The 24,955-nt window shown below is 38.6% G+C and overlaps 1 protein-coding gene across 1 annotated transcript; it reads right to left on the reverse strand.

Moving 5' to 3' along the window:
- Positions 1 to 1,821: 1,821 nt before the first annotated feature.
- On the reverse strand, positions 1,822 to 24,574 carry Capn6 (calpain 6). Its single transcript, XM_003467570.4, has 13 exons — positions 24,439 to 24,574; positions 18,211 to 18,384; positions 9,279 to 9,410; positions 8,090 to 8,298; positions 7,422 to 7,614; positions 6,640 to 6,833; positions 6,308 to 6,385; positions 6,014 to 6,200; positions 5,557 to 5,679; positions 5,176 to 5,378; positions 4,397 to 4,518; positions 3,894 to 4,030; positions 1,822 to 3,479 (listed from the first exon to the last, which is right to left on the reverse strand). Exons 2-13 carry the CDS (start codon positions 18,373 to 18,375, stop codon positions 3,297 to 3,299), a joined length of 1,926 nt encoding a protein of 641 aa, XP_003467618.1. The 5' UTR covers positions 18,376 to 18,384; positions 24,439 to 24,574; the 3' UTR covers positions 1,822 to 3,296.
- Positions 24,575 to 24,955: the final 381 nt, after the last annotated feature.

The following is a 24,955-nucleotide window of genomic DNA, read 5'->3' on the forward strand; positions in this document are numbered from 1 at the left end:
ACAGCCCTAAATGAAACCCTAAAGGAAGCTTCTCAGACTGAACATAAATAATACCAGAGAGAATCTTTGAATTTCAGAAATGAAGAAAAAAATACAAATAGTAATATTTGACCAAAATAAATGATTATTTTCCTCGTCTTATGTTCTTTAAAATATATATGACTATTGCAAACAAGTATCTTACCATTGTCTGGTAAAGTTCTTAATATTTTTAGATGTACCTATGTAAACATCAAAAGATCAGTAGGAGAATATAAAGTGGTTATCAGGCTTCAACTTTTAAACATTTATTTATAATAAAAGTGTTTAATTTAGAAAAATGCATATACTTATGGAACCAACACAAAAATCAAGAACTAAATAGTTCTAAAAATAAATATAATCAATATTCCGCAGACCCTTTTGTTTTTGTCCCTCCTCCTTCCTCCGACTAAACCAATATATAGTACTCAGTGTAGAAGATTTTTCATTTTTTAGATTTTATATGAATGAAATAAAATAACATGTACTCCTTTTCGCGTAGCTTCTTTCACTAGGTGTGATTATTTTGAGCTCATTCATGTTGTATCAAAGACATATGTGATATGTGTTAGTGCATTGGATTTCTTTTAGGAAAACCAAATCTACTTGTTATATATATATATATATATATATATATATATATATATATATACATGAAGCAAAAGTTAGAGGTAAAGATTCTGTGATAAAACATGTGGTGTTTGAAAACACTTGTGGAATGGACTCTAGGTCAAAGCTGTGATGACCAGATGTTTCTGTTTGCACAGTTCTTGGTACAGAACTGTGGATACACAGCTGATAATAAAATGTAGATGAAACCTCCATTGCTTTCCGGGGTACGGCATTTTTTTGTGGAAAAGATCCAGATTCAAGAGTCAAAAAGACATTGTGTTGAATATGTCACTTACTGGGTGAGAAACTGTGAGAAAGTAATTTCAGCTCCTCCTCAAATTTATTATCTTTGAAAATTATGGAAAATGACAGCACTTTATAAGTTTGCTATGGGCATTAAAATGAGATCATACATATAAAGCACTGTACATTGAGTCGGATATGTGGCAAATAAAAGAGTATATGTTCCTTTCTTACCCTTTAGTAATTTGTGGAAAGATTGTGATCCTTTAAAAAAGGTAGCAATGTCTTTGAGCCTCATTGCAATATCGTAGTGCCATCTGGTGACAATATAAAATGATTACATTATCTGTATGGGGTACTTCATTTCTAACAAATAGATGCAATATGTAAATTCCTATTACACACTGGGCTAGTGGTGCAGGGGCAGAGAGCAGGAGCTGGGTTTGAGAAATGTTTTGCTGAGCTCCCTCCCTTGGCTAGGCATTCTTTCATGTCAAGAAGTGAGGTCTGAGGAGCAATGAGTGTTGCTTCCTCCATAGCCTACCCTAGAATGGGCAGATGACAGATTGTGTGTAAGCAAGTAACTCAAGGAAATGTTGAGAGAGAGCAGTTAGGGTTTTCTGAAAAATCTGACCATCATAGCTTTGACTTAGAGTCCATTCCAGAGGGTATTCAAAGTAGAATAACTGCACATGTCACCCAGCTGTTCCTGAACATCTAGTGAAAGACAGCCCCCCTCAACTCTCCCAACCATCCAACCACCGAGACTAAACTCTATATAAGAGTGCAGCCAATTTCTCTGAATCCATCAGACTTTTACCTGGTCTCAAGTTTTATGAAGTTCTTCCCCCAATCCTTGACTTACCATAACTCTAATATATGTCTCAACAGATAGTCATTTTTGTCATCTCTCCTGTGCCATCAATTGAAGTCTAGACTCGTCAGTTTATTGAATATGAACTTTATTATGATTTGATTTATGTTAAGGCATTTAGTGAAGGCACTGTGGAAGTTACACAGACCAGAAAATATAGTAGAAAATGAGTGAAGTGAAAATCAAAAAAAATTACAAAACATATTTTTAAATGAATGCATACCAGACTAGCCTAAGTACTACAGCTACGTTTCTTTTGCGTCATTACTGAAGCATTGAAATATTGCTGGGGGTGGGGTTTTGGGATAGGAGTAGGAAGGGTTTCATGGAGGAGGTGGCATTTATGCTGAGCCTTGAAGGAAGGGTAGAATATTGATTGATGAAGATGGAGAGAGGAACATTCTATAATGACTGACTCTAGAGAAAACTTTGTAGAAATACTGAAAAACAAGAGGGCAAACAAACACCCCCAGGAAGCAAAACTTCCCAATTGAGGGAAAAGCCTGAGGAGGCTGGGCTGAGACCCTAAGTCTCAAGCTCCCACATGGGGCCTTCAGTACCTATATTAGGAGGCACAGGACAGGGGGCTTATTTGTAAACCTAGCAGCAGCAAGAGGTTTCACATTGCAGTCAGGGGCCCCAAACTGGCTGTGCTATTCTTGGGTGGATCTTCTCACCTTTTCAGACTGTGTGATACTTAATTCATCCTCACTTTTGCCCACTGACCGCCTGAATGGTAGTTCATGCGCTCCCACATGCGCGTGTGTGAGTGTAGGTGTGTGTGGATGGTGGGGGACTGAGGCTTTGTCTCCCACTGCAGCTTCTTGCACTTTTCCCTCTTATGACATACAGCTGGCTTCTGTTGAGCTCAAGCTCAGGCCCTTTTCACTGTCTAGGCCTCATTGAACCCCAGCTCTTGATTAAGCACCTAGGAAGCTTGTTCAACATGAAGGTAAAACTTACTGTGGGGAGTGACTTGAGTGAGGGCAGGACTACCCTTTCCGGAGGTGGTGAGGATAGCTGTGGTGGTGGTGGTGATGGTGGAGGTGGTGGTGATGGTAAGTGTGGGAACCTTAAAATCAGCTTTGACTGCTGGTGAAATGCTGCTGGAAAGTCTGTAGTGTCAGTCAGGAGCTGGGATGTCAGGCTAGACCAGCTTGGCCTTGACCATCCCTCCTCCTTTCTCACTACAGAAAAGCTATATTGGACAACTGAAAACAGCAAAGGTATCTGTAAGGTGTCCAGCCTCTCAATATTGTCCTGCCTGAATCTCACCTCTGGAATCCCTGAAGATCTTTTCTTGGCCAACAAGTGTATGATCTCCAGATAGGACTGTCATCTCCCCCTGCCCATCTGTTGGAGGTATATAGGTTATGTAGCTACTGTTGCTACTTGGATCAGGAGGTATGGGAAATTATCAGAAAGAGGAAAAGTTAATTATTGTGAATTTCTTTCTTTCAATAACTATAAATCTTAGTTAAGACCTGGCACCTGACATAAAATAAAAGGATGGAAAACTCTGTCAGGATTCTCTGCAGTTGGAGATTTAGAGCTCAGTGAGGTCATCGCTGGAAATAATCTTGAAGCTGATGTGGCCTTGTTTGACTTTGGCAGTTGGGCCACCCTTTTTACGCAGGTAGAGGGACTTCAGTTCACGGCAGTCACTGGGGTCAGCATCCAGAGTAACCTGCCCCAAGAACTGGTCACAAAATTTTTGTCTGTTCCAGACCTGTAGAGACAAATCAAGGAAGTGAAGAGCAACCTTTTGTGAGATGGACCCTTTCCCAGAGGCATCTAGAATCCGATGGTAAGACTTCAGTGGTCCATCCTGACTAGCAACGTCAACATCTTCTGAAATGGTGTGTTCTTTCCTCTCATGAAATTTTACACTACACGTATTAACAAATGCACCTGCAAGCTTGTGGGCTTCTGCCTATTATAAAGTAAATGCAAGAGATGTAGGTTAGAGATGAATAAGCAAGTCAAGTGTCTGTACTTGGTGGAAAGTATTTTTGAGTATAAAACAAAGCAAAAACCCAGGACAACCCTTGTTCTTCATCTTAAACATATGTGAGGTACATGAGATAATCTAGTATCTGGCAGAGTATATGAACCTTCTAAGGCCCACTGTTTATGTTCTTACCTGGACTATAATAGGAATGTCAGTGGTCCTTCTGTAGAAAATGGCCTGGGTGTCAAAAATGGCATGTACAGTATTCTTCTGGACAGGTGAACGAACTTCCTCCTTTCCACACTTGATGATCAAATATGGGTTTACAGCTGAAATAAAGGGGCAACTTTTAAAGACAATGGTTAACGTTCCTTTTCTGGGTAGGCAAGAAACTATTTCCTGAAGTCAAACTTGGAATTTTCAGCATGACCCCAAGCACTAGAATGACCTAGAAGTTAACATTTTTTGTTTCTTCTTTCCTTTCCTTTTCCATATTTCGTATAGGAATATAAAACTAAGTATTGTATAGATCTTGCCCAAAGAAGTTTACATCCCATCTTCTTTCATGGTTGCCATCTATTTTGACTTTTCTAGACTAAAAGTACCACAGAAAGGGTTAATTTCTTATCTTTTCTAGCCATGCATGCAATATATGAAACTGAAAGTTCTTTTAGAGAAAGCCCTGCTGTTCTTACTTTCATTATCAGTTTTCTTCTCCAGGCCCTCAGCACTGTGGACTGTGATCTGGGTAACTACCTTTGGGTAGCCACGAGCCAGGTTCCAGCAGGACATCTTAGGCATGTCCAGAGTAAGTTCCCTAGAACAGCAAAATCACGTGTCATCTGATGATGAGCATCCTTTGATGAGGTGAGTTTGTCAAAGCAGACATCATTGCTGAAAAGCATGAGACTCTGGGTGACTGAGCCTATTCCTCCTCAATTATGGCTTATATTTTTCAGTGTGGTTTCATTTCACCGTTTTTTAAAGGACCGGCAGGTAATGACAGAAAGCAGTGTTCAGGTAAAAAGGTAATTTTAGTGATCTAGCACTGAGTACATAATAAAGAAGCGCTGAGGAATACCAGCTGTTTAAGAAAAGATGCAGTCAGCCAGAGAATAGAAGATAAAATATAAGTGAAAAACGTAGGTTATTCCTCTTAAATGACAGCTCAGAACTCTAAAACTCAGATCTACTCTAAGGATTTCTTATATACTCACTTTGAGAAGTACATTCCAACCATCATCATTTCAATTAATTAGGTCTAACTTGAACAGGGTGAGTTCACTGTGGTGTGTGTGTGTGTGTGTGTGTGTATGTATGTATGTATATATATATATATATATATATATATATATATATATATAGAGAGAGAGAGAGAGAGAGAGAGAGAGAGAGAGAGAGATGAGTCAAAGTCAAAGGGTTAGGAGGCAAGGCAGAGAACAGGAGATTGAAGGGCTTCACAGGGATACCGAACCTGAGCTGAATAGGCACTTCAGAGAAGATTCTCAGGAGAAACTCGCTGGTGCGGCCATGTTGGAACATGGTAGGGACAAGCACGTAATTGCCTTTCTTCAGATACTTGCTCAGAAACACAGTGCGCGTATCAATATAGGTGGAAGTCCCAGCACGCTCCTGGATGTAGAGGTGGTGGAGGCGGAATTTGCGGTTTATCTCCACCTAGAAATGAAAAACGATGAAATATTTCATTTTGCTCAAATTGCAGTTTTTGTATTGAAAGGTCCTCCTTCTTTGGCCTTCTTTATTTCTGAATCCTGCATGATTCCATTTACTCTAAACCATCCTAATTTTCACTCTGTTTTTCTTCATTCTCTTTACTCAAAATATCCATTCTTACCTTGAAGAGCTCAAAACCAATGATGTAATTGTCAGGTCTTCTCATTCTGCGGTAAGTGCGCAGGTCCTTCTGTTGCAGTGACATGATAACCTTGTGCCCATCCTCAGGCACAGTGAAGATGTACTAAGGAAAAATGACCAACAAAGAACTGAGTTATCATGCCAATTTCGGATGATCCAGCCTAAATTTCATGGAAGAAAATCCTGCAGTGGATGGAGAGAGACAGCCAGAGAAGGGAACAAGGATTTGACAATGTTGCTAAGGAATGTCTCTCAAGAGACAGTCTGCACTGACTGCTTTGAGCCAAACTTTAGGGATTCTAGTTGATAAATATTATAAAACATCTGCAAATGGAAGACTTAATGGTAAAGAAATACTCCAGAGAGCATTAAGGAGAAGTTTATATTCCTATTGGCTGGATTACATATGAGTAAAGCAAAAATCATTTGACTCAAACCTGAGGATTCTGCAAGAAAGTATCACGGTTGTTATAGCAGCCTCCAGAGCGGTTCATTAGGGGATCATCATCCACAGTCCAGCATCCAAGAACCGATTCCAGCTCCTTGTGGCCAAAGACAGGGTTATTCACATTGCGACAGACATTCAGTTTATGAAAGTTGCGGCAAAAGTCTTCCAGGCTCATCCTGAATGGAAATACACAGGAAAAAAAATGAAGACATTATTTTATACTTATCTCTTACATATCCTGCTAAGACCCCCAACTCCCTTAATGCAGTAAACCTCTTCTCACCAAAACTCTCCATCGTCACACATAACAAGTCCCAGGTTCTTGCGATCTGCTGAAGTCAGTTGCTGCCACTCCTCAGAACTAAAAGCAAATAAAGAATAGATAAGCTGCTATGTTTACTGTTGACTTTCTATGGTAAACAGGCTGCCAAAATAACAGAATGCATGAGGATTAGGCCTGCTTTATCTTACCTCTGACTTTGTTGCAGACCCCATGCCTGACAAGAGATCACAGATGTCACTGAGCATTGAGTGCCCAGTAGCAGTCTCAAGGGATGGGTTTGGGAGAACTACAGAACTTTGGAGATGTAGCAGTGAATGTGGAATGCCACTCACATTTCATTCCAGGGGCCACTCCATTCCTGTCTTCCCAAGGGATTCCTCAGGCGAACCATGTACAGCTTCTCAGCACTGAAGACTTCCACAAGTCTTTCTCCGAGACGAATCTTGCGAATATCAGTCATGGTGTAGGTATGACCCTTTAGTAGGCCCCAGTCAGTTTCAACTTCTTGCTCCTCCTGACTGGGAGACTAAGAACAAAGAAAGATACGTAAGAGTACAGGAAGCAGGAGACCAAACTGCTGACTAACTACCCTTCGCCCTTGATTGGTTTATCCCAGCAGGGTTTAAGCTAGTTCTCCCACAGAGACAAAAATTTGACCCTGAAAACTAACCCATCACAGAAACAAGTGCAGGAGAGGAAATTTTTAAAAAAATACAATATAACAACTCACTTAAGCAACTCAGATTCAAACTACCCACTGCATTACATTGATATGAATTGTAGTAAAATTTGGTGGGGTAGATTCATTCCTTGGACAACCAACTACTGTATAATTTCAACATACAGGAGCTATGACAAGAAGAATAACTTACTAGAGGCTCTTTTTACCATCTTGGATGCTGCACTGGCGTCCAGTGCAATGACTGGTTCAAATGGATAAAAAGTTAAAGCTTCTCAGTTTCCTTGCCAGCATGCAATGCCTATATTAACTTCCAGAGTTCCACTAATGGCTTTTCATGGATCTCCAGGTTAAGGGCAGTGTTCCCTACTAAATTTTGCAGGTTTTTTTTTCTGCCAGAAGCAGGCACAGAGTAGTTTTTTGGTTAATACAAACCTCAATGGAGCAGCAGATCAGACCTCCTTTGGTGAATGTTTTGTACAGTTCTCCAAACAGCTTGTACTTCTCCTCAACAAGCTCAGTGTATCTCCCCTTCTGCATGTCAACAGTTTCAGCCAATGTGCCCGTGAAGTCCACAATGATATCAGTGATGGTCAAACCATCTAGGGCCTCATAACAGCCTAGTAGCCTGAGGGGAAATATGTAATGTTATCTTTGTAAAATTACTTTTCCAGGCCAAGGACATTATGTTCCAAAAAGTAAAACAGTCCTTGCCCTGGCTTTACCAGCTGTCCTTTCTCTAGATATGAAAAGAGAAATATTTTGAGATTATAGTCAGTGATTTCTAAGCTTGTGCTATGATGGTCAAAGATAGTCCATGCAGAAGCATAGTTCCATAAGCAGATAATTAGACAAGGAAAAAAATGAGGTGATGACTACACACAATCTGCAGATTAGAAGCCTAGAAGTGAAAATGAGTGACTTCTCTTTTGTGTAGGATTTCTGAGGGGCAGGCCCAAGCTCAAAGCGATGCCTCACATCTGACTGGAATTCAATGTAATTTTACATCTGCACTTGCATTGGGGAAGAATGAGTTCCCAAGGACAAACGTGGCTTTCCCTTCCTTATGTACCCTGACCACAGACTAGTCAATCCCCCCTTACTTTGCATAGGCTTTTTCCAGTAGAGCATTCCAAAACTCATTCATGGAAGTGGAGAAGGAGAAGACCAGATCTCCATTGATGGTGGGTAGCAAGTCATCAATCACCACCTCGATCCATTCTCCAAAATGCCAGAAACGAAAGCGAAATATTCCAGCATATTTATCTGGTTTTCGAGGATCCCATTCCTGTTCCTTATGGTTGGGAATTGTCTGAACAGGTAAAAACATTCAATCACATGTTATTCAATAGACCATATTCAGATATTGAGATTACAATTAACTCCTAGTAAAACTAAATAGCAAAAGGGAGGACACCAAATACACCAAACCAGGTTCTAGATTGAAAAGTCCTAAGTTTTTGCCTACAACTTCTGCTTGCCTAGTTCATTTTTGATGAGGATGATATCACCATACCTGTCCTGATTATACACAGGATGGCTCTAACAGCCAGTCAGGGGTTGAATATTTCTCACAGATAATCTATGAACTAGATGATGAGAAAAGAACTGTACAAATATATTCATGATTGCATCCCTAAATACCTAAACAAGGCATTTAAAAAGGTAAAACCAATGAAAATACAAGGCCCAATGTAGTGTTTTAAAGTTATTTATTCTAGAAATTTTGTGTAGGCCTTATAGAATACAGATTTTATTCACACTATGAATAAATTACATTGAAGAAATTCTTTTTTGTGTACTAATTGATATTAATATTCTAAAACTCTCCCAAATCATGTTAGCACATTGTTATCTTAAATTCTACCTAACTTTCAAGGAATTTTTGTGCTATTAACAATTTATCGGAACTTTTTCGAGGACCTATTTCCATCAGTTTTACTTTTTCTGTTATGCATGTATGTGTTAGTCACTTTCTGGTTCCTTACTGGTTTTACACTTCACTAGGTACACAGAATGAAATTCTGAGTTAAAACAATACAAAAGGCAGTAAATGATCAATTGATACACCTGCAAAGAAATTATAGTAAAATGTTAATACAATCTGTGTGGGTATATGGCTGTTGGTTGTAAAACTTACTTGGCTGTGAAATTTTTTATAATGAAATAGTTAATACCTGTAACTTCAGAAAAATATAACAGCCTAAGAAATTTATGAGCTCATTTTTCTCAAAGTTATTAAAGAATACAAGAAGTTGGAAGATGAATGAGGTCCTGCAGAAGGGATGATACCTTTGTCCAGTGAGACTCCTGAACAGCCAAACAGGAAAAGGCAGGAAGCATCGACTTGTGCCCCAGTCTTCCCTGGATCAGCTGGTGGTTGCTGATGCTGCCTACAATCAGATGGGGGTCATCGCAGATGTCCTACGGACACAAGCATTGGTTATGTAAGAGTCTGGGAAGAGCTTCCAATGAGTTGCTGTGTACTGAGCAAAGCAGGACAGACTTCATAGAGGAAATGGGATTTGGGTTGAAAATTGGCTAGGATTTTTTGGACATGATAAAGGGAAGGTTGATGGGATTATAAGGAAAAACAGAAAACAGTAGACATCTAGCTACAGAAAAGGATCATGTGTGGAAATAGCTAGAGAAGTGGAAGGAGATGTTGCAATGATACATACGTTGGTGAAAGAGCCCTTATCATTTGGGTTTGGAAGAATTTTTACCACAGTAGTGAACATTGAAAGATGAGAACTAGAGAGTAGCACATTTCATTCTGATCTTATTTTGTCAGAGGACTTTACTAGTTTTCGGAAGCACCTGTGCTTGGAGAGGTAACTGAATTTAAGTGAAAACAAATCAGTTGGAAGTGAATATTAGCATTTATGTTTAGGAAAATGAGTGAGAAGACATTGTACAAGCTCCTTTCTAACACAAAGCAAAGGCAACAGCAGTTTCAGTGGCAAGTAGACTTTCTAAGAGCTTTGGATGGATAGAGATGACTGCAACATTAATAGCAAGTGTTAACAGACCGTGCCTAGGAGCATTTCAACACTTTTCCCATACTGTATCTTCCAGAAGGACCTGGGCAGGCAAGAGGGCAGTATCTGTTTGAAGTGTGTGTCTATATGTCTTTATCTCAATATATGACTAGCAGTACCATTCTTACTGTGAGTAGGAGAGGTGAAACTCAAATAATATAATTACAACAAAATGTGACGGTGCAGTAGAACTGTTTTCATGTATAATCAACACCAATAGAGGAAGGATCACCAAAGTATGCCTGGTTATATAATAAATATCACAGTGGTGATAAAGGTCACAAGGCAAAAGCATAACAGACAGGTGTGGGCAAAGGCATAGCAGCATGCATGACACCATATAATTGAAAATATAATTGTGTGACTCAGAGCATGAGCACTTGCAGTTTTTAAAGGCAGGAAATACAAATAAAGTCTTGATAGATTGAGATAGTTTTGTGGAGGAGGCCCTTGGCCCAGTACGTTGACATTCTGCTTACCCAGCAGAAATAAATCCTAGTCTTAAATGGAAAGAAAATCTAGACATATACCCTTTTAAAATTATTAAATAGAGACAGCTATATTTTTCTAGTCCTCAACTGTGTTTTAATGAACATAATTCTCCTTGATGAATGGTCTGGTCTACGGAATGAAACGTTCCATATATTCTTAAAGCCAAAATAACTCTGGAAAGAAAAAAAAGCATTCTGGGCAGGGACAAGTTCAAACTGAAGATTAATTAGACAAACCTTGGCCAAAAGGAGATGGTTAGATGTGCTGTCAGCTTTGAAATTTCTGGTCTATTTTTGTTTAAGATGCATGTCTGATGTCTCATCACGACTATCTTTTAAGGTACTTTTTTATGGATTATAAACTGCCTGGCTTTTTTAAAATTTCACTTACTGAGCATAGAACAGGTATGTTGGATCAGTTAGACCCTGATGTTCTTTGTCTTCTCTTTGTGTCTTTGTTTTTTTCTGAAATTAAATTAAGCATAGTTTTTTACTGTAGGTCAGAAGTTGCGCTTTCTTGGAGCAAGATGTAAAGTTATACAGTGATTTCTTCAATCTACATGATATATACCATAGTTTTCTACCATGAAAATAACAATACAGTAAACATTAATATGTGAAAATTGTGGTTTTAGTTTAGTAAGGTAAATTATTTTCTGGTTTTATGTAGTTACCATTGTTTGTTAAGTACAAGGCTCTTCTACAAGTTAGTTCTATACAAGTTACTTCTACTAGGTTCATTTCACACCAGGGTTCCAGGCCTGGCCAATACTTTTGACATGCCAACTTCTACTTAATATATAAAAGGTCACATGAATTTTAAAAAGAGAAAGATATAAACAGAGTGCAAACTGAAAGACTTAATGATTATTCTCTTTATAGGAGAACCAAAATTAAGAATGATGTGTTCATTGTATATTTATATACAGCTCTATGCAGGCATGGTAAAATGTAAATTTGAGCCCAAAAGCCCTTATTGATGATTCTCTTTTATTTCCTGTTTTTTTTTCCGTAACACACTTTATACATCATATCTACTTGACAATGAATTTTAAAACATAATAAGAGTCATGAGATGTCAACACCAAAAGAAATTTAGAGACTATTTCGTCAACCTGTTTTACAGAGCAAATCATAGGTTCAGAGAAGAGCAGTAACTTGCCATCTGGTTATATACCTAGTTAATAGGATATTTAGGGCTAAACTTGTTGATTCTTCGTAACTGTTAGATTCATAACTGAATCGCAAGAAATTAGCCAGGTCGTCTCTTTGCATTTTGGCTTATCAATGGCCCCACATAAATGGTAATATTGTGTCACTGCCCAGGGACAAAGGTGCTACTGCTTCTTTCAGTTGTCCATCTCTGTCATAGGCCCCTTTTCTTAGCACTCTATTTTTTTGGAAGATGTCCTTAACTTCTGGTTCACAAGCTAAATATCACTAATAGGCATTGATTTCCTTAATTTAATCCACCGAATATGAATTGACCTTGGACATGTAAGCACCATGATATGAAACATAAGGATCAAATCTTTATTAAGCCATATCTTCTACCTCTTTAAGAAAGTAAGGTATTAAAAGACTGTAAAGCAACCAAAGATTTAGAAATCGTAAGGGTAATGAATCAACACAAATCTAACAGTTCATGGACATTTTGATGATAATTGGAAAATACTGAAGAGGGTTTAATTGAATTTTCCTCTAGTTTTGGATACCCCAGATATTCTCCTATTAAGGAAAGAAGGTTGGAGAATTTTTTTTGCAACTCAAAGCTGAGACATACAGTACAGATGGGACATTTCAGCCTGAGCTGCGCTGGAGTAGTAGAGTGAGGCTGATGGAGAGGTCACAGCTCACATATCCACATTTGTGTGGCTTGGAAGTGTGTGTGGGCGGGGGAATACTGAGCCCCTAATGGCTCCCAGCTGTTTTAGCAGAGTCGAAGTGATCCGTGAACTGCTCTGTTTTTCAAGGCAAAATAATTTCTTAGGAAAAAACACACACAACTAGAGGCTGAACAGCATGAATAAAACTGGAACAGTCTCCACATACCTACAGACTTGAGTCAAAACCTTCTGTAAGCAAAGCAATTCCTCTAAGAAATATGTTCTCCTAGTTAGCCATTGAAAGACCTCTCAATTTTCTTTACCGTGTCCCAGAAACCTCTGTGGGAAAGGGCAGTCCTAAACAGGTCCGTCTATGTAGTTCGCTTTGCATCAACCACATTCAGATCTTCACCAGTGTTTTATACAGGTGAAAGTTGCTGACAATTAACTATCAAGGTCCAGGGCAAACCTCAGGAACAACAATAAAATGAAACTCTATCCAGAAAATCAGCATCCTAAAGTCTGAAGACACTTTTAGAAGCACTATACACAACCTAGCAGTAATAGGGAATAAAGGGTAAGGTCAGCCCTGTATCAGGTACATTATAACTAAATCTAAAGTCTAAGTAGTTCCAGGAGCTTAGGGGCTAATTTGCACAGAACTACCATTTGAAAACTGAGGGTAGTGTAAACTGGTCCAAGTATTCATTATCTTATCCCAAGAAAATGTATACATCTCCAAATGGAATGTTTATAGTTGTACATGAGCTCAGGGACCAATGTTGCATCAGTGTCTTAAGGTGTCCTTTTCAACTACTGAAATTTTAATTTCTGCTTGAATATTTTGTCATCAGTGAAATATTGTCTTCCTAATCCCTGTAAGGAAAATGCAATATGGATCCTGAAAATAAGATCTTAAGTCCAACTTCCACTTCCAACAGTTACTATATAATTATTTTTAATCACTGAAAAATGTGCATGAAGATTCCTTTGGGGTAATGCAAATAGTCTAAAACCAAGTTGTAGTAATGCTTGTAAACTTACAAAAAATAATTTCACAATATACTTAAAACTGGTAAATTTTGTGGTTTATTGTACCTTAAGTTAAAAAGTTTTAAATGTAAATTTTAAAATAAATAAGATACAGAAAAAATATGGGCCTATTAAACTTTCTTGGATTCTGTAAACATTAGAAAACATTTAGGACTACCTCAGTGGAAGGGTATGGCATCTGGGGGAGAAAAAGAAATTCATGAATAGTCAAAGTCCTAACTACTATACTAAAGTTTTCCATTCAACTGAGAGATGAAAATTCCTATTAACACAAAAACAAAAGTGTTTCTTCCTTTATCAATGCCTCATTTACTAAATATTTCCAATATGTTTACTATATATTTCCAATATATTTACTATATATTCTGCTTCTAATGGTTCCAGTCATCAACATATTCTTACTACTACTTTTTAATCCAGAATCTCATCATTTTCCCCCAGATAATGTAGTGAAATTGCCCTCAGGAGGATGTTCCTCAAAGGAAAAGTGAACAAGGGCAATGGTAAGAGGCTAATTCAAAACTTGACCAAGAGACTTGACAGAAGATCTTATGCAGGTGCCCCTTCTCCCCACCCCTGCCAACAGCTGGCTGTAAACATTCCCATGAGGCCTTGTTCCATTCTAATCAGGGAATAGATGTGTCTGATTCTAAGACACTATTGTAGGTCAATACGAGGCAGTCAGGGAAAAAAGCCAAAGTGTCTGGAAGAAGCAGGAAAAAAAACTGCCTGTGAGAATTTGGCCGGCAAATTTCAGCCTAAGAAGCCTATATTCTGTCTTCCAATCACATTGCTAACTCAGTACAACAGTACTTATAATTTATGAAGACTTTATATATTAAGGCCCCAGAAGGATAGAAGAGTCCAGAAGCACATGATCTTGGGCAATATACATGTGTACCCTGAGAACCACAACCCTAGCTGAGGCCACTGGAGCACTAGAAGAGCTGAGCAGAAAGATTTTCCTCTCCAGGTATTGGCAGATGATTAGCCACAAAACAGCTGCAAAACACTTACAATATCCCTGTCAATCTAAAGTGACTCCTTATAATAGAGTAAGGAAGTGACACACATGAACAGCACAGGAACTTGCTCTTTCCCAGTGAAAATGCATGTGTGTGGGGGGGAAGACTTCCTGGAGTCAAGTTTGCTCATCTCCCAGTGCTGCTCCTGGATAGTCAAGCATGTAAAGGCTGCAGCTTTCTACACGGGAGGAAAGAGACAAAAAATATTGGGTTGCTTGTGCCCCTCTGTTTTGTAAACTTCAGAAACTTGCCTTGAATGAGTGTGAGTCTATGTGGCATGCCAAGAGACAAGATGTCTGTAAACTCCCCTGAAAACCAGGATCTCAACCTTCCACTGAGGTAGGGAAAGGCAACAACCCTTTTAGTCTTCCTGAGCCAACTCAGTGAGGCCCACTACTGTCTCTTAGCTTTGCTGATGAGAAGCCAGAGAACTTTGACGTGGTTTTTGACCACAGGCTTGGCCTCCATTCTGACTGGAAAGGATTTTGCAGTTTTGGAAAAGGCTCAGACAGTGGTCCAGAATTTGTTTTTTCTCCTCCTTTTCCACGAGAGGCCCCTTCCCCAAGCATTCCAATCTATGAGAGTCTCTCCTTCTGTGAAAACACTAGATGATTTACTGTCTGAATGTTATAAAATAGCATTCCATATATCCAACATTCAATTATTATTTAACTCTTTGATAGCTCAATACCCATTTTTCCAAATAGAATAGGTAGGCTTCACTACAGGGCACATCTGTAATTTGCACAGGGGCTACCATACAGCAGGTGTGCAGTAAACATTTCTCAAATGACTCCTTCTGTGGGCTTAATAAGACTGAGCTCACACAGTGCTCGCCAAAAGGAGAGTATGGATTAATGAAGAAATGACTCCTTCTGTGGGCTTAATAAGACTGAGCTCACACAGTGCTCGCCAAAAGGAGAGTATGGATTAATGAAGAAAAGTACAACATTAACAGAGTAAGGCAGAATGTAGCCACCTATTTTTGTTGAGAGAGAGAGAGAGAGAGAGAGAGAGAGAGAGAGAGAGAGAGAGAGAGACAGAGACAGAGAGAGAGAGAGAGAGACAGAGATCGAGACCGAGACAAAGACAGACACAGAAACACTGAGACACAAGTAACTTGATTTCTCTTGCATGACAACATAAGACAAGGAAAACTCACATGGGTTTTGGAGTCAAATCTAAATTCAAATTTTAGCTTCTAAGTGGTCTGAACCTGAGCACATTTTTACCTTCTCTCAGAGACTCCAACTCCTCAACAATAAAATGGACATATCTCCTGCTACTTTTAAACCAAGAATGTAGAGTCACATTAAAATAATTTTCACCTACCTACCTTGCTAGGCTGTGTTAATAGGATGAAATGAAATAATGTAGCATAAAAATAAACAAAGGACAAAAAAGATATAGAAAACTCCAAGCACAGGAAGTATGTGACCCACAGTAGCCTTGCCATTAATGTCACTTCCTTTTCCTAGCCCTTTCCTCCTCCTCCCTTCCTTGCCTCACCCACGAATGGGTATTGCTTAACTCCGAGGAAAAATGGATTACTGTTTTTCTTATTAAGTTTCTTCTATTCCTGCTAATTCATCTAGGTTTAAATCTACAGAATTTTGATAATAAAGGTAAAGGACAAGGAACAGAGCTAAGAAAGGGGGTTAGGGTATGCCTAACACTTTCTGCTCGGCCCACATCTGGGGAATGGCTTCACAATGACTCGCAGTTTTGCTGCTTCATCAGATCTTCTCGTACCTCCTCCAGGACCTCATTACGTCCGTCGTCCTCTCTTCAATATTTTCCTCAAACTTCTCTTTACTGCCTGGCCTTCAGCCTACAAATATGTTCAAGTCCACCCTATTCTACAAAGACAGTTGCCAGTAAACCTACCTCTCTCGATTTTCTGCTTCCTTTTGAGCTATTTCTGCCATCTTGGTGTCCTTTCTTTCATATCCAAGCATCACAACACAGTGACACCCCTCACTATGACCATCCACTCCTAAGAATAGCTCCCTAGACAAAATATCTCAATTTTCTCAGTGTATTTTTTAGAGGAACAAAGTCTTATTCTGTGCATACCCAAATAGTGGCTAATGAATTCTGCCAATGTTCCTCAGATTTTTATTGCAGGCCAGCAAAGTAATCTGCAAAAATGTCAACAACTGGGGACACAGAACTGGTGGAAAGAACTTCTGGTCTCACGCTTTGTTTTTCATTTTCCTTATTTGTTCACTTATTTATTTTGTAGGGATTGAACTCAGGGCTTTGCTCATGCTAAGCATGCACTCTACCTCTGAGTTGAATCTCAGTCCCCAGTCTCACAATTTCAGTGTCTATCATTCTTTGTGAAGGAACACTAACATATGTCCTTCCATTTTCATAGAAAACAAGACACTTAGTGTAATCAATGTATCTTGGCACCATCTGGTGGTAACCAGCAAAAACTGAAATAGTTCTTGGAACTCCTTGTGGAAGGGTAAATAAATAAAACATGATAATTGCTGTAGAGCACACCTGTAATCCCAACTACTCAAAGACTGGAACAGGAGAATCACACATTCACAGGCAGGCTGTGTAACTTAGGACTCTGTCTCAAAATAAAAATAAAAAGGGCTGGGAATGTACCTTCATGGTCAAGTACCCGAAGGTTCAATCTTTAGTAGTACATGGCTTGTTAAAGAAGGTAAGCATTGAGATACTGACTGAGATGGTTCTGTTATAAGGCATAGAGATATATCTCATTAAATACTGTAGAATGTCTTTAGAATTGTGTGAAAGCTCACGAAATTGCATTTCATTACAAGCCCCTATGGCCCACCCACCTGGTCACCCACATTGCATAAAAGTCCGTACAGAATATTCTTCTATCCAGGTGTGCCCTTTGAATATAGCAAGATTGCTATTTATTTTCCAGACTCCATCATTATATCTTATTATACACTGAGTTCCCACTTACGTAGTGCTTGTGAAAGGTGTTCCATGACTTGCTTTGAGGCGCAACATACATGTTCTACAGAGGACTGTAACAGCTATTAATGATTACTATTCATAAGGGGTAAAAAGTTGTAGATCTATGCAGAGGCCATCTGGCCAACTGTGGGGTGATACAGGTAATGATATCCTAAGAGCAAACAGCAAACAACAAAGAAGACTTCCTTCCTCCTATGCAGAATGCATCTTCTTCCTGTAAGTTCGTTTATGCTCACTTTTATTTTCTTCTCACTAATCTGAGACTGCTTTTAAATTGCTTAGTAACTTAGTAAAGAGACAAGAGTATGGCTCTTTTTAATTACCATTGTTACTTAAATGAACTTCCAAAATATAATAAGGATGGTATATCGGCTTTTCTGTTGTTGCTCTTTTTAAAAATTACCAGTCTGACAAAATTTTACTGAAATATTGGTCTCCTCAAGCTAAAGCCCAGAACACAAAACCGTGAACCTGCCTATTTTGAAGTTATTTCTATACAAATTGATGGTTATGTAAACTTCTTTGATAGTGATCATTTCACAATGTATATACCAAAACATCATGTTTTGGATGATAAATATGTATAACTTTTATTTGTCAATTATATTTCAATACAATTAGAAAAAGAAATGGATAAAAATGGGAAAGAGAGAATGACAGAGACAGAGACAGAGAGACAGAGGGGAACAAAGAAATGGATAGAGACAGAAAGTTTACTTCCAAATTGGTCTATACAATAATCCCATGTAATAGAATAGGTCAAGCAAACTTTTGATGAAGAAGGTCAAGGAGACAGAAAGGGAGGGTGGTGAGGAAATTACCTGGGGCCGTTTCCATACTACTTTTCCAGGAAGCAGTCTGTTGTAAAAAAGAGAGTCATTCTCAGGCAGAAATGTTGGGTCACAGAAAAGTCTACAATCTTTGATGCACTCCTGTTTCAGTTCATGGTACTTCTGATTTTTGAAGAGCTTCAGAGGAGGACCCATATTATCAAACTATGCCAAAATGAGAAAATTTGTTAATGTCTTCGGAGGATCATGTGAAATTACCCAAAATGCAGCCAGTTCAATGGCGTCTTTCAAGGAAAAGCTGTACAACAAATTAATATGGAGCCTTGCGAAAGGCACCTCAACACTTCAGCCTTCAGTTTCTTTTTCTGCCAAACAGGGTAATATGCATCTTAGCAGTCTCATTTGGGAAAACAGACAAAGATATAAAGATTGCTAGTGAAGCATGACTCATAATTTAAAGGACAATCTTCCATTTATATTAGCCAGGAATATTTCAAGACAGAGTACAATTTTAAACTTGAAGATAAAGAAAAAATAGTTATTATATTACCAATAATTAAGAGTCACACAATTTGTGCACAAGGAAAGAAACAAGCAGCCCCTTTCATTTCTAAAAGTTCTTTTACACACTTACATACTTTCATCACTTAAAGTCATTTGCATATTTTACAACTGGCCAAAAACACTAATGGAAGGATCAGAGCTTAAGCATTTGGCCTCCAAAGACAAGGAAAGAAAGATTATATGGCTTTTACTCTTAAAGGTCTAATGCACAATCATTTGCAGGCAGACCTCAAAATTCAATTACACTAATTTAGTGGACTATAGTTTATAGATTCATATCGTATTGGGATATATTGTTGATTTTTTTTTCTTAAAAAAAAATAAATAAAAAAGTTCACATGGCTAAACAGAGGCTGTCATTCAAATTCACTTAAAAACTGGTTTATAAGAAGAGAATTTGAAAGGTAAATTTAATTTAAATAGTTTGGGGGTTATAATAGAGTTTTCAATGCACTTATTTGATTCACAAAGATATATATGTAATGATTTTAATGATCCTCTCCTGGAATTCAACAATAAGAGAATTATAAAATTTTCATGATGTCAATGATTTCAAAAATATATTTTAAGACTGCCTATATTATATGAGCACAAGAGGGTTGAAAAAAACTCAACTAAGATTTAGTGTTAAAAAAAATAGACAAAATTTACCAAAACAAATAAGTAAAAAAAAAATCCAAGCTCTCTCCATTAGCACTTGTAAAAATATGTGCACTATCTACGAGACAGTTAATATTTTATAAAAAGTATATTAGTTAAACCTCTCTACTAGTTCCTTTCATATCTCTTGGGATCACATTGAAGTTCCTCATGGGGAAAGAAATCTCATCATTTGAAAATCATAAAAGTGTTATTGTAAATGTTTGCAACATTTCAGCAATTGTGCGTACAATATGTATACACAACAAAGCCTTATAGCCTTTCTCTGGATCCAGGGAATAAGAAGCTGAACAAAACCACAATTTTTCCATAGACTTATTTACTGGCAATGGTTTTTCAAATTGAGGACTGTGGGGACACTGCAAAATACCGAAGTGCTTTAGGTTAATCAGATTTAAGTATGCTCATGTGTTTTAAATATTAGTATATTTCATTGTATTTGAAGACATGGGTAGTCTCAGTAATAAGTTTCAGTTAAGCAGCATCAGAGCCAACCTGAATTTTCAGTCTCTTCTTTGAAGACTTATAAATGGCCACCAATTTTCACATGTGCTTCAATTTAGGAGCAAATACCACCATGCCTCTTGCTTTCCCTAGAAGGTTTGCTGAATTGCCAGAGTCTGGGGACTGTAAATGCAGGATAGTCTGAGGCAATTAGGACATTTAGTTTGTCAGAAATTCCTAGTCCCTGTGTAAATGGGAATTTCCTGGTCTTGGGAAAGCTGTTTGCTCTTGTAACTCTCCCTTGCTACTCAGTCAAAGAGTGAGGCAGGCAAATGCCTGAAAAGGGTTTTTTCTATTATAAAGAGGGTGTGTGTGTGTGTATATATATATACATATATATGCAGAAGCATATCAACTGAAAAATAGGGTTGATTTTAAAAACCAATATGATCCCAGTTGATTCATTCAAAAGCAAAATACACAACTGGTGTGGATGGGTCAAACCTTGATAGACTACCTTTTTACATAAGGGTGTTGATATTTGGGGAACACTCAGTAAATAAGGAATAGCAGACTATACGTCTGAACTATCATCAGAGTACAACTGCAGACCCACATTCTTCTGGACTTGCATAGTAAAATGATGCCTATTTCCTACTAAGTAACAGGAGAACTGTGTCCCATTTACTCTATGACTTTGGTCTCCTTATACCTTAATTTTCACATCAGGTAAATTTGTGGTTTTACTGAGTAAGATGGACAGGTAAAAGCAGCTTTGAATAGGCAGACAGGGCTCCATGAATGCAAGATATACAGTGACATCGTCTCATAGTCTGGCAGAGAGTTGAGCATACAGCTATATTGTTCAGGGAATATTTGTTGAATAGATAAATGAGTTAAGTAGAAAATCAGGGATTGTATTGCAGTTTACTACTGAAATGTGCATTTTACATTTTAGTTCATATTCTCTTCATAGCAGCCATATTTTATAGATGTATCCACGCCTTTCATTTTGTACCTGCAGAAACGGCAGCCAGAGAAACAGCAGCTAGAAAATGGCTGGGCTGACTCAAATCCCTGTCTGTGTATTTCCAGATTGGGTGTGCAGCTTTGCATCACACCACATTACTTCTTTTGGTCCCTCCAATTTTTTTTTAAAGAAACGATTTATTAGTTTGAATGAGAAGTCCTCCAAAGCAAACATGATGCCCTGTTTTGAGGCATTTTGCCTAGAATTTATCATCATGGTGGATATTGAAAAGGTTCTTTATTTTCAGGATTCGATGAGCCTGGAGAATCTGAACAATTATATCCAGGGTTCCATCACTAACCATCAGAAAATTTCTGAAAATGGAGAAATTTACAAGAGATAAACAACTTTTCTATTGAAGAAGAGGAATGTTGTTGGAAGGCAATACTCCTTTACTGACTCATTGCCCCTACTGGTGACAAGGAAGGGAGAGTCCTTAAGTTAAAGACCACATATTAGGAAAGTTACCAAACAAAATACAAGTTAGGACTTTGAGTATAATCCAGAGAGTCTCTGGATAACAAGGAAAACGGAGACATTTGTGAAGAGGGACCCTGTGGCTTGAAGGGTAGTGGTGTATGTGGCTAGCTGAGGCAGAGTGTGGGGTTTATCACTGAAGTCATATTCTTAGGCAGCCTTACTTGAATTTGGATCCACTGCCTAAAGAAAAATATATAAGGAATATCATGCAAGGATACCAATGCAAGGATAGGGGCTGACCCAGAGGGTGGAGATTCAGGAATTACCAGGAGAATTTGAGCAAGGCTGCCACGTGGAATACAAAACTGCAGCTGAGAGAAGGAATGTTTGCTTCTCACTAGCATTGAAGGGATTGGGGAGCCAGGCAAATTCTTGGAGCAAAAGTACTTGGTTATTTAGCTGGAGGTCAACTTTAGAGTGGAAAGGAAAATTTGCTCTAAAAAAATCTGATATTGGAGATGAGGTCAGTGGTTTACAAATCACTTTAGATTTGAGTAAGTGGGAGAGAGACTGAAGCCACTTAAGACAGAGAAGTGGAGAGAACATGCCTTCCTGGCGAGTTTTTCCTTTTCCCCAGTGGCTTTCATCCTTGTTATGTGTATTAGACAAGAATCAGAGGTAAATCCAACTAATACTTTGCATACAAATTAAGTGTAGGAGCCCCAACACTGCACTGGCATGAATTAGGCCTTATTTAGACATATTCAGTATCTTTTATCCTCAAAGTAGGAGCTGTGGTGAGAGAAATGGGACTTGGGCAGGAAGTAGTAAAAACAGTATGTGCTACACAGAGAACAGTGCTTTGTATAGCTACGCAGGCAAAATCATAGCTTACATCTATGGACATGCATCTACTAGGGAATTAGATGAGGCTGTTCAAATTCAAACTGATGGCTAGATAATCAGGGATCTGAAAGGGACAACAAATGTCCTCTGATCCAGCCCACTGGCTTATATAGATCCACCTACTTTGCCCAAAGAAGACTCCATTCAAAGAAATAAAGTGAAAAAAGGAGCACACAATTTCTTTTAGCTCCATTGTTGAAAAACGAAAAGCAAAAACTAAAAAAGCAATTTAAAAACCATTAAATGAGCACAGGTAGTCAAGAGTGCCACTGTTTAGTGTACATAACATCTCTACCTCTCAGTTTCACCATAAGCATAAGGGAAGTGTGATGGCTGCCTTGCCCACTTCAGGGTGTTATTAGGGAGATTTCATGAAGTGACATGCGAGTATGCTATGTTACTGTTAAGAATAAAGCTAACCTGGTGCAAAAACTCATTTTTAAAAAAGTATATCCCTTTTCTGCCCTTAGTAGAAACTGAGGATAATTGATCACATGCTTAAACTAAGACACACAGTGACATTTAAAAGACCAATATAAAATGGCCCCTGTGCCATTCTCTACTCCCTATTCTACCTCTCTTTTTTGACCAATTTACTCTCTTGACTGAATAAGCCTATCCTATAAGTCTAAGTTTTACGGTCTTTGCAAATATAATTCTGAGTTTTATAGAATGTTGTTGGAACAACTTTCAGGAAACCGTTTAATATAACTGTTATCTTTTCATGTAAGGTGAAGGAACTTGCCCAAGATTATATAGCGACAGGGTCAGCACCAAAACTGGGACTTACCGACTCTTTTCACCATGATTTCTTAAAAAAAAAAAAGTGGTGGTGGAAGAAAACAAGCAAACCCTAAACTTCAAAAAAGACCTTGATTTTGAAAATTTTCACTGTACTTTTCTTGCAAGAATGTACTTAGGGGTTTTGTTTTTTAATTGCTAGCTGTCAGAAGGTGAGATGATTTCAAATCAAGGCTAATCAAAGAAACACTGTTTTGGGTCACAAAGGGGCTATTTCTGCTCTTAATTTAGGAACTGAAAACTCCCAAGGATATGAAAAGCCTGCTTTTTAACCTATTACTGACCACATAAGTGTTTAGGGTTTTCCCTGGACTGCTAGGGACTCAAATGACTAATAAAGAATGTTATTCAAATTCAAAGTATTCAAACACACACATATGTGCACATGAATACACACACACACACACACACACACACACACACACACAAACTGCCAGAGAAATGCAAGAGTTAATTAGCAACCCCCAAAGAATGTTTTTATTTATTCATACAGACTGTGAAGTGTGCCTATTTTCACAACAGAGATTAGTAAATAAAGCATTAACTGAATTTCAATAAAACATTAATACAAATCAGAATGCTTTAACCTAAAGCCAGAAGTGACTGTCAGGAGAGCAGAATTTGTCAATTTTTCCTATGTACTTTTAACCAGACTTAGAGTTCTAAATCTTCTGGACCAATTGTTTAAATTGCAATTTGCAGCCATTCTTTTTCCTGTTGCTCCAGTCAACTAGTCCAGGAAGTCCCCAGAACAGTGTATAGGGGGGTCAATTTCAAATCAAACTTTAAACCAAAGCTAAAATACGAAGAAAACAAAACAACTCCAGAATCTGACAGTGCAATAGCCAAGATCAACCTGTCACAAGGGCAGAAGGGCCCCTGGGGCTGTGCAGACAAGAAATTAAAACAGCCTGGGCTGCCACTCCCTCCTGTGCAGCAGTGCAGTCTGCACAGCCCACTGCCAGGCCTTTTGCATACAGTGTGGCTCCAAGACTTTGCCTGCATTTTAGTAATTTGCTAATAGCTGTGGATCAGCTGAAGCTAAAATGAAGCCCTGATGATCATCTGGTTTTCTCCCCTCACACCCTTGTCCCAAGTCTGTCCCCATTTACCAAGTATTTACTAAAAGGCATACACACACACACACACACACACACACACACACACACACACATAATTGACAACATATCCTCCCCAATCTTATTGCCAGATAACCACAAGTGTCCCCTACACACTCAAAACAACCAACCAAAAATTCCTTTATTTTTGGAGTTTCCAAGTTGCTGTTAATATGCACACATCTGATACAGACAAGCTATAAAATTATAGTCACAAAGTTTGATTGACTGTAAAGTTCAAGTTCCTTCACCTCTCGTAGATGCTGTTATCTAGCAAAGAAAACTCCTAAGTTTATGAATTCCCTCTCTACTCACCTGAGTTATCTCAGGAGCACTGCTGCCGCCGCTGCTGCTGCCACTGCTCTTAGCCAGGTAACTTCACTAAGTGTTCAGTCAGTGCAGCTGAACAAAGATTCTGGCTTTCTTAACCTGAAAACTATTTGAGCTGTACCAAGCTCCACTCACAGGGGGAGGTGCCTTGCAGCAACTTCAGGAGACTTTGCCCCGCCCAGCATTCAGAAACTGATCCTGAGTCATGAGTAAAATCTGGAAGGCACCCCTGCCAGATGTGCAGATGGGATGCCCACTCCAGATCCACCCACCCGCAAACTGGAAAACCCAGAAAGCCACGTTTGAAAGCTCTTTCTGTTCCAAAAAGAAATAGCACTTTCAGGGAGAGGATCTGCTAAGTTTCTGACTTCTGTCCCAGAATTAACACGGTAGACATGGATATTACTTGAGAGAGGACATGCAGAGAAAGACATTAACATGTTGGCAAAGTTCTTATGTGCTAGGCTGCAGACATGGCCCTTATAAAATATCTGATAGTGGT

The sequence above is a fragment of the Cavia porcellus genome, unplaced genomic scaffold (genome assembly GCF_034190915.1).
Source record: "Cavia porcellus strain 051 isolate PalLab524CR breed Dunkin Hartley unplaced genomic scaffold, mCavPor4.1 scaffold_3, whole genome shotgun sequence".
NCBI classification, from domain to species: domain Eukaryota; kingdom Metazoa; phylum Chordata; class Mammalia; order Rodentia; family Caviidae; genus Cavia; species Cavia porcellus.

Excerpts from the sequence above, each read along its gene's own strand:
- Capn6 (XM_003467570.4), bottom strand. The coding sequence starts at position 18,375 with ATGGGTCCTCCTCTGAAGCTCTTCAAAAATCAGAAGTACCATGAACTG. Across the intron at positions 4,519-5,175 it reads GAAGTGCCTATTCAGCTCAG|GGAACTTACTCTGGACATGC; the intron begins GTTCGGTATCCC and ends TTGCTGTTCTAG. Across the intron at positions 3,480-3,893 it reads ACATTCCTATTATAGTCCAG|GTCTGGAACAGACAAAAATT; the intron begins GTAAGAACATAA and ends TTGTCTCTACAG.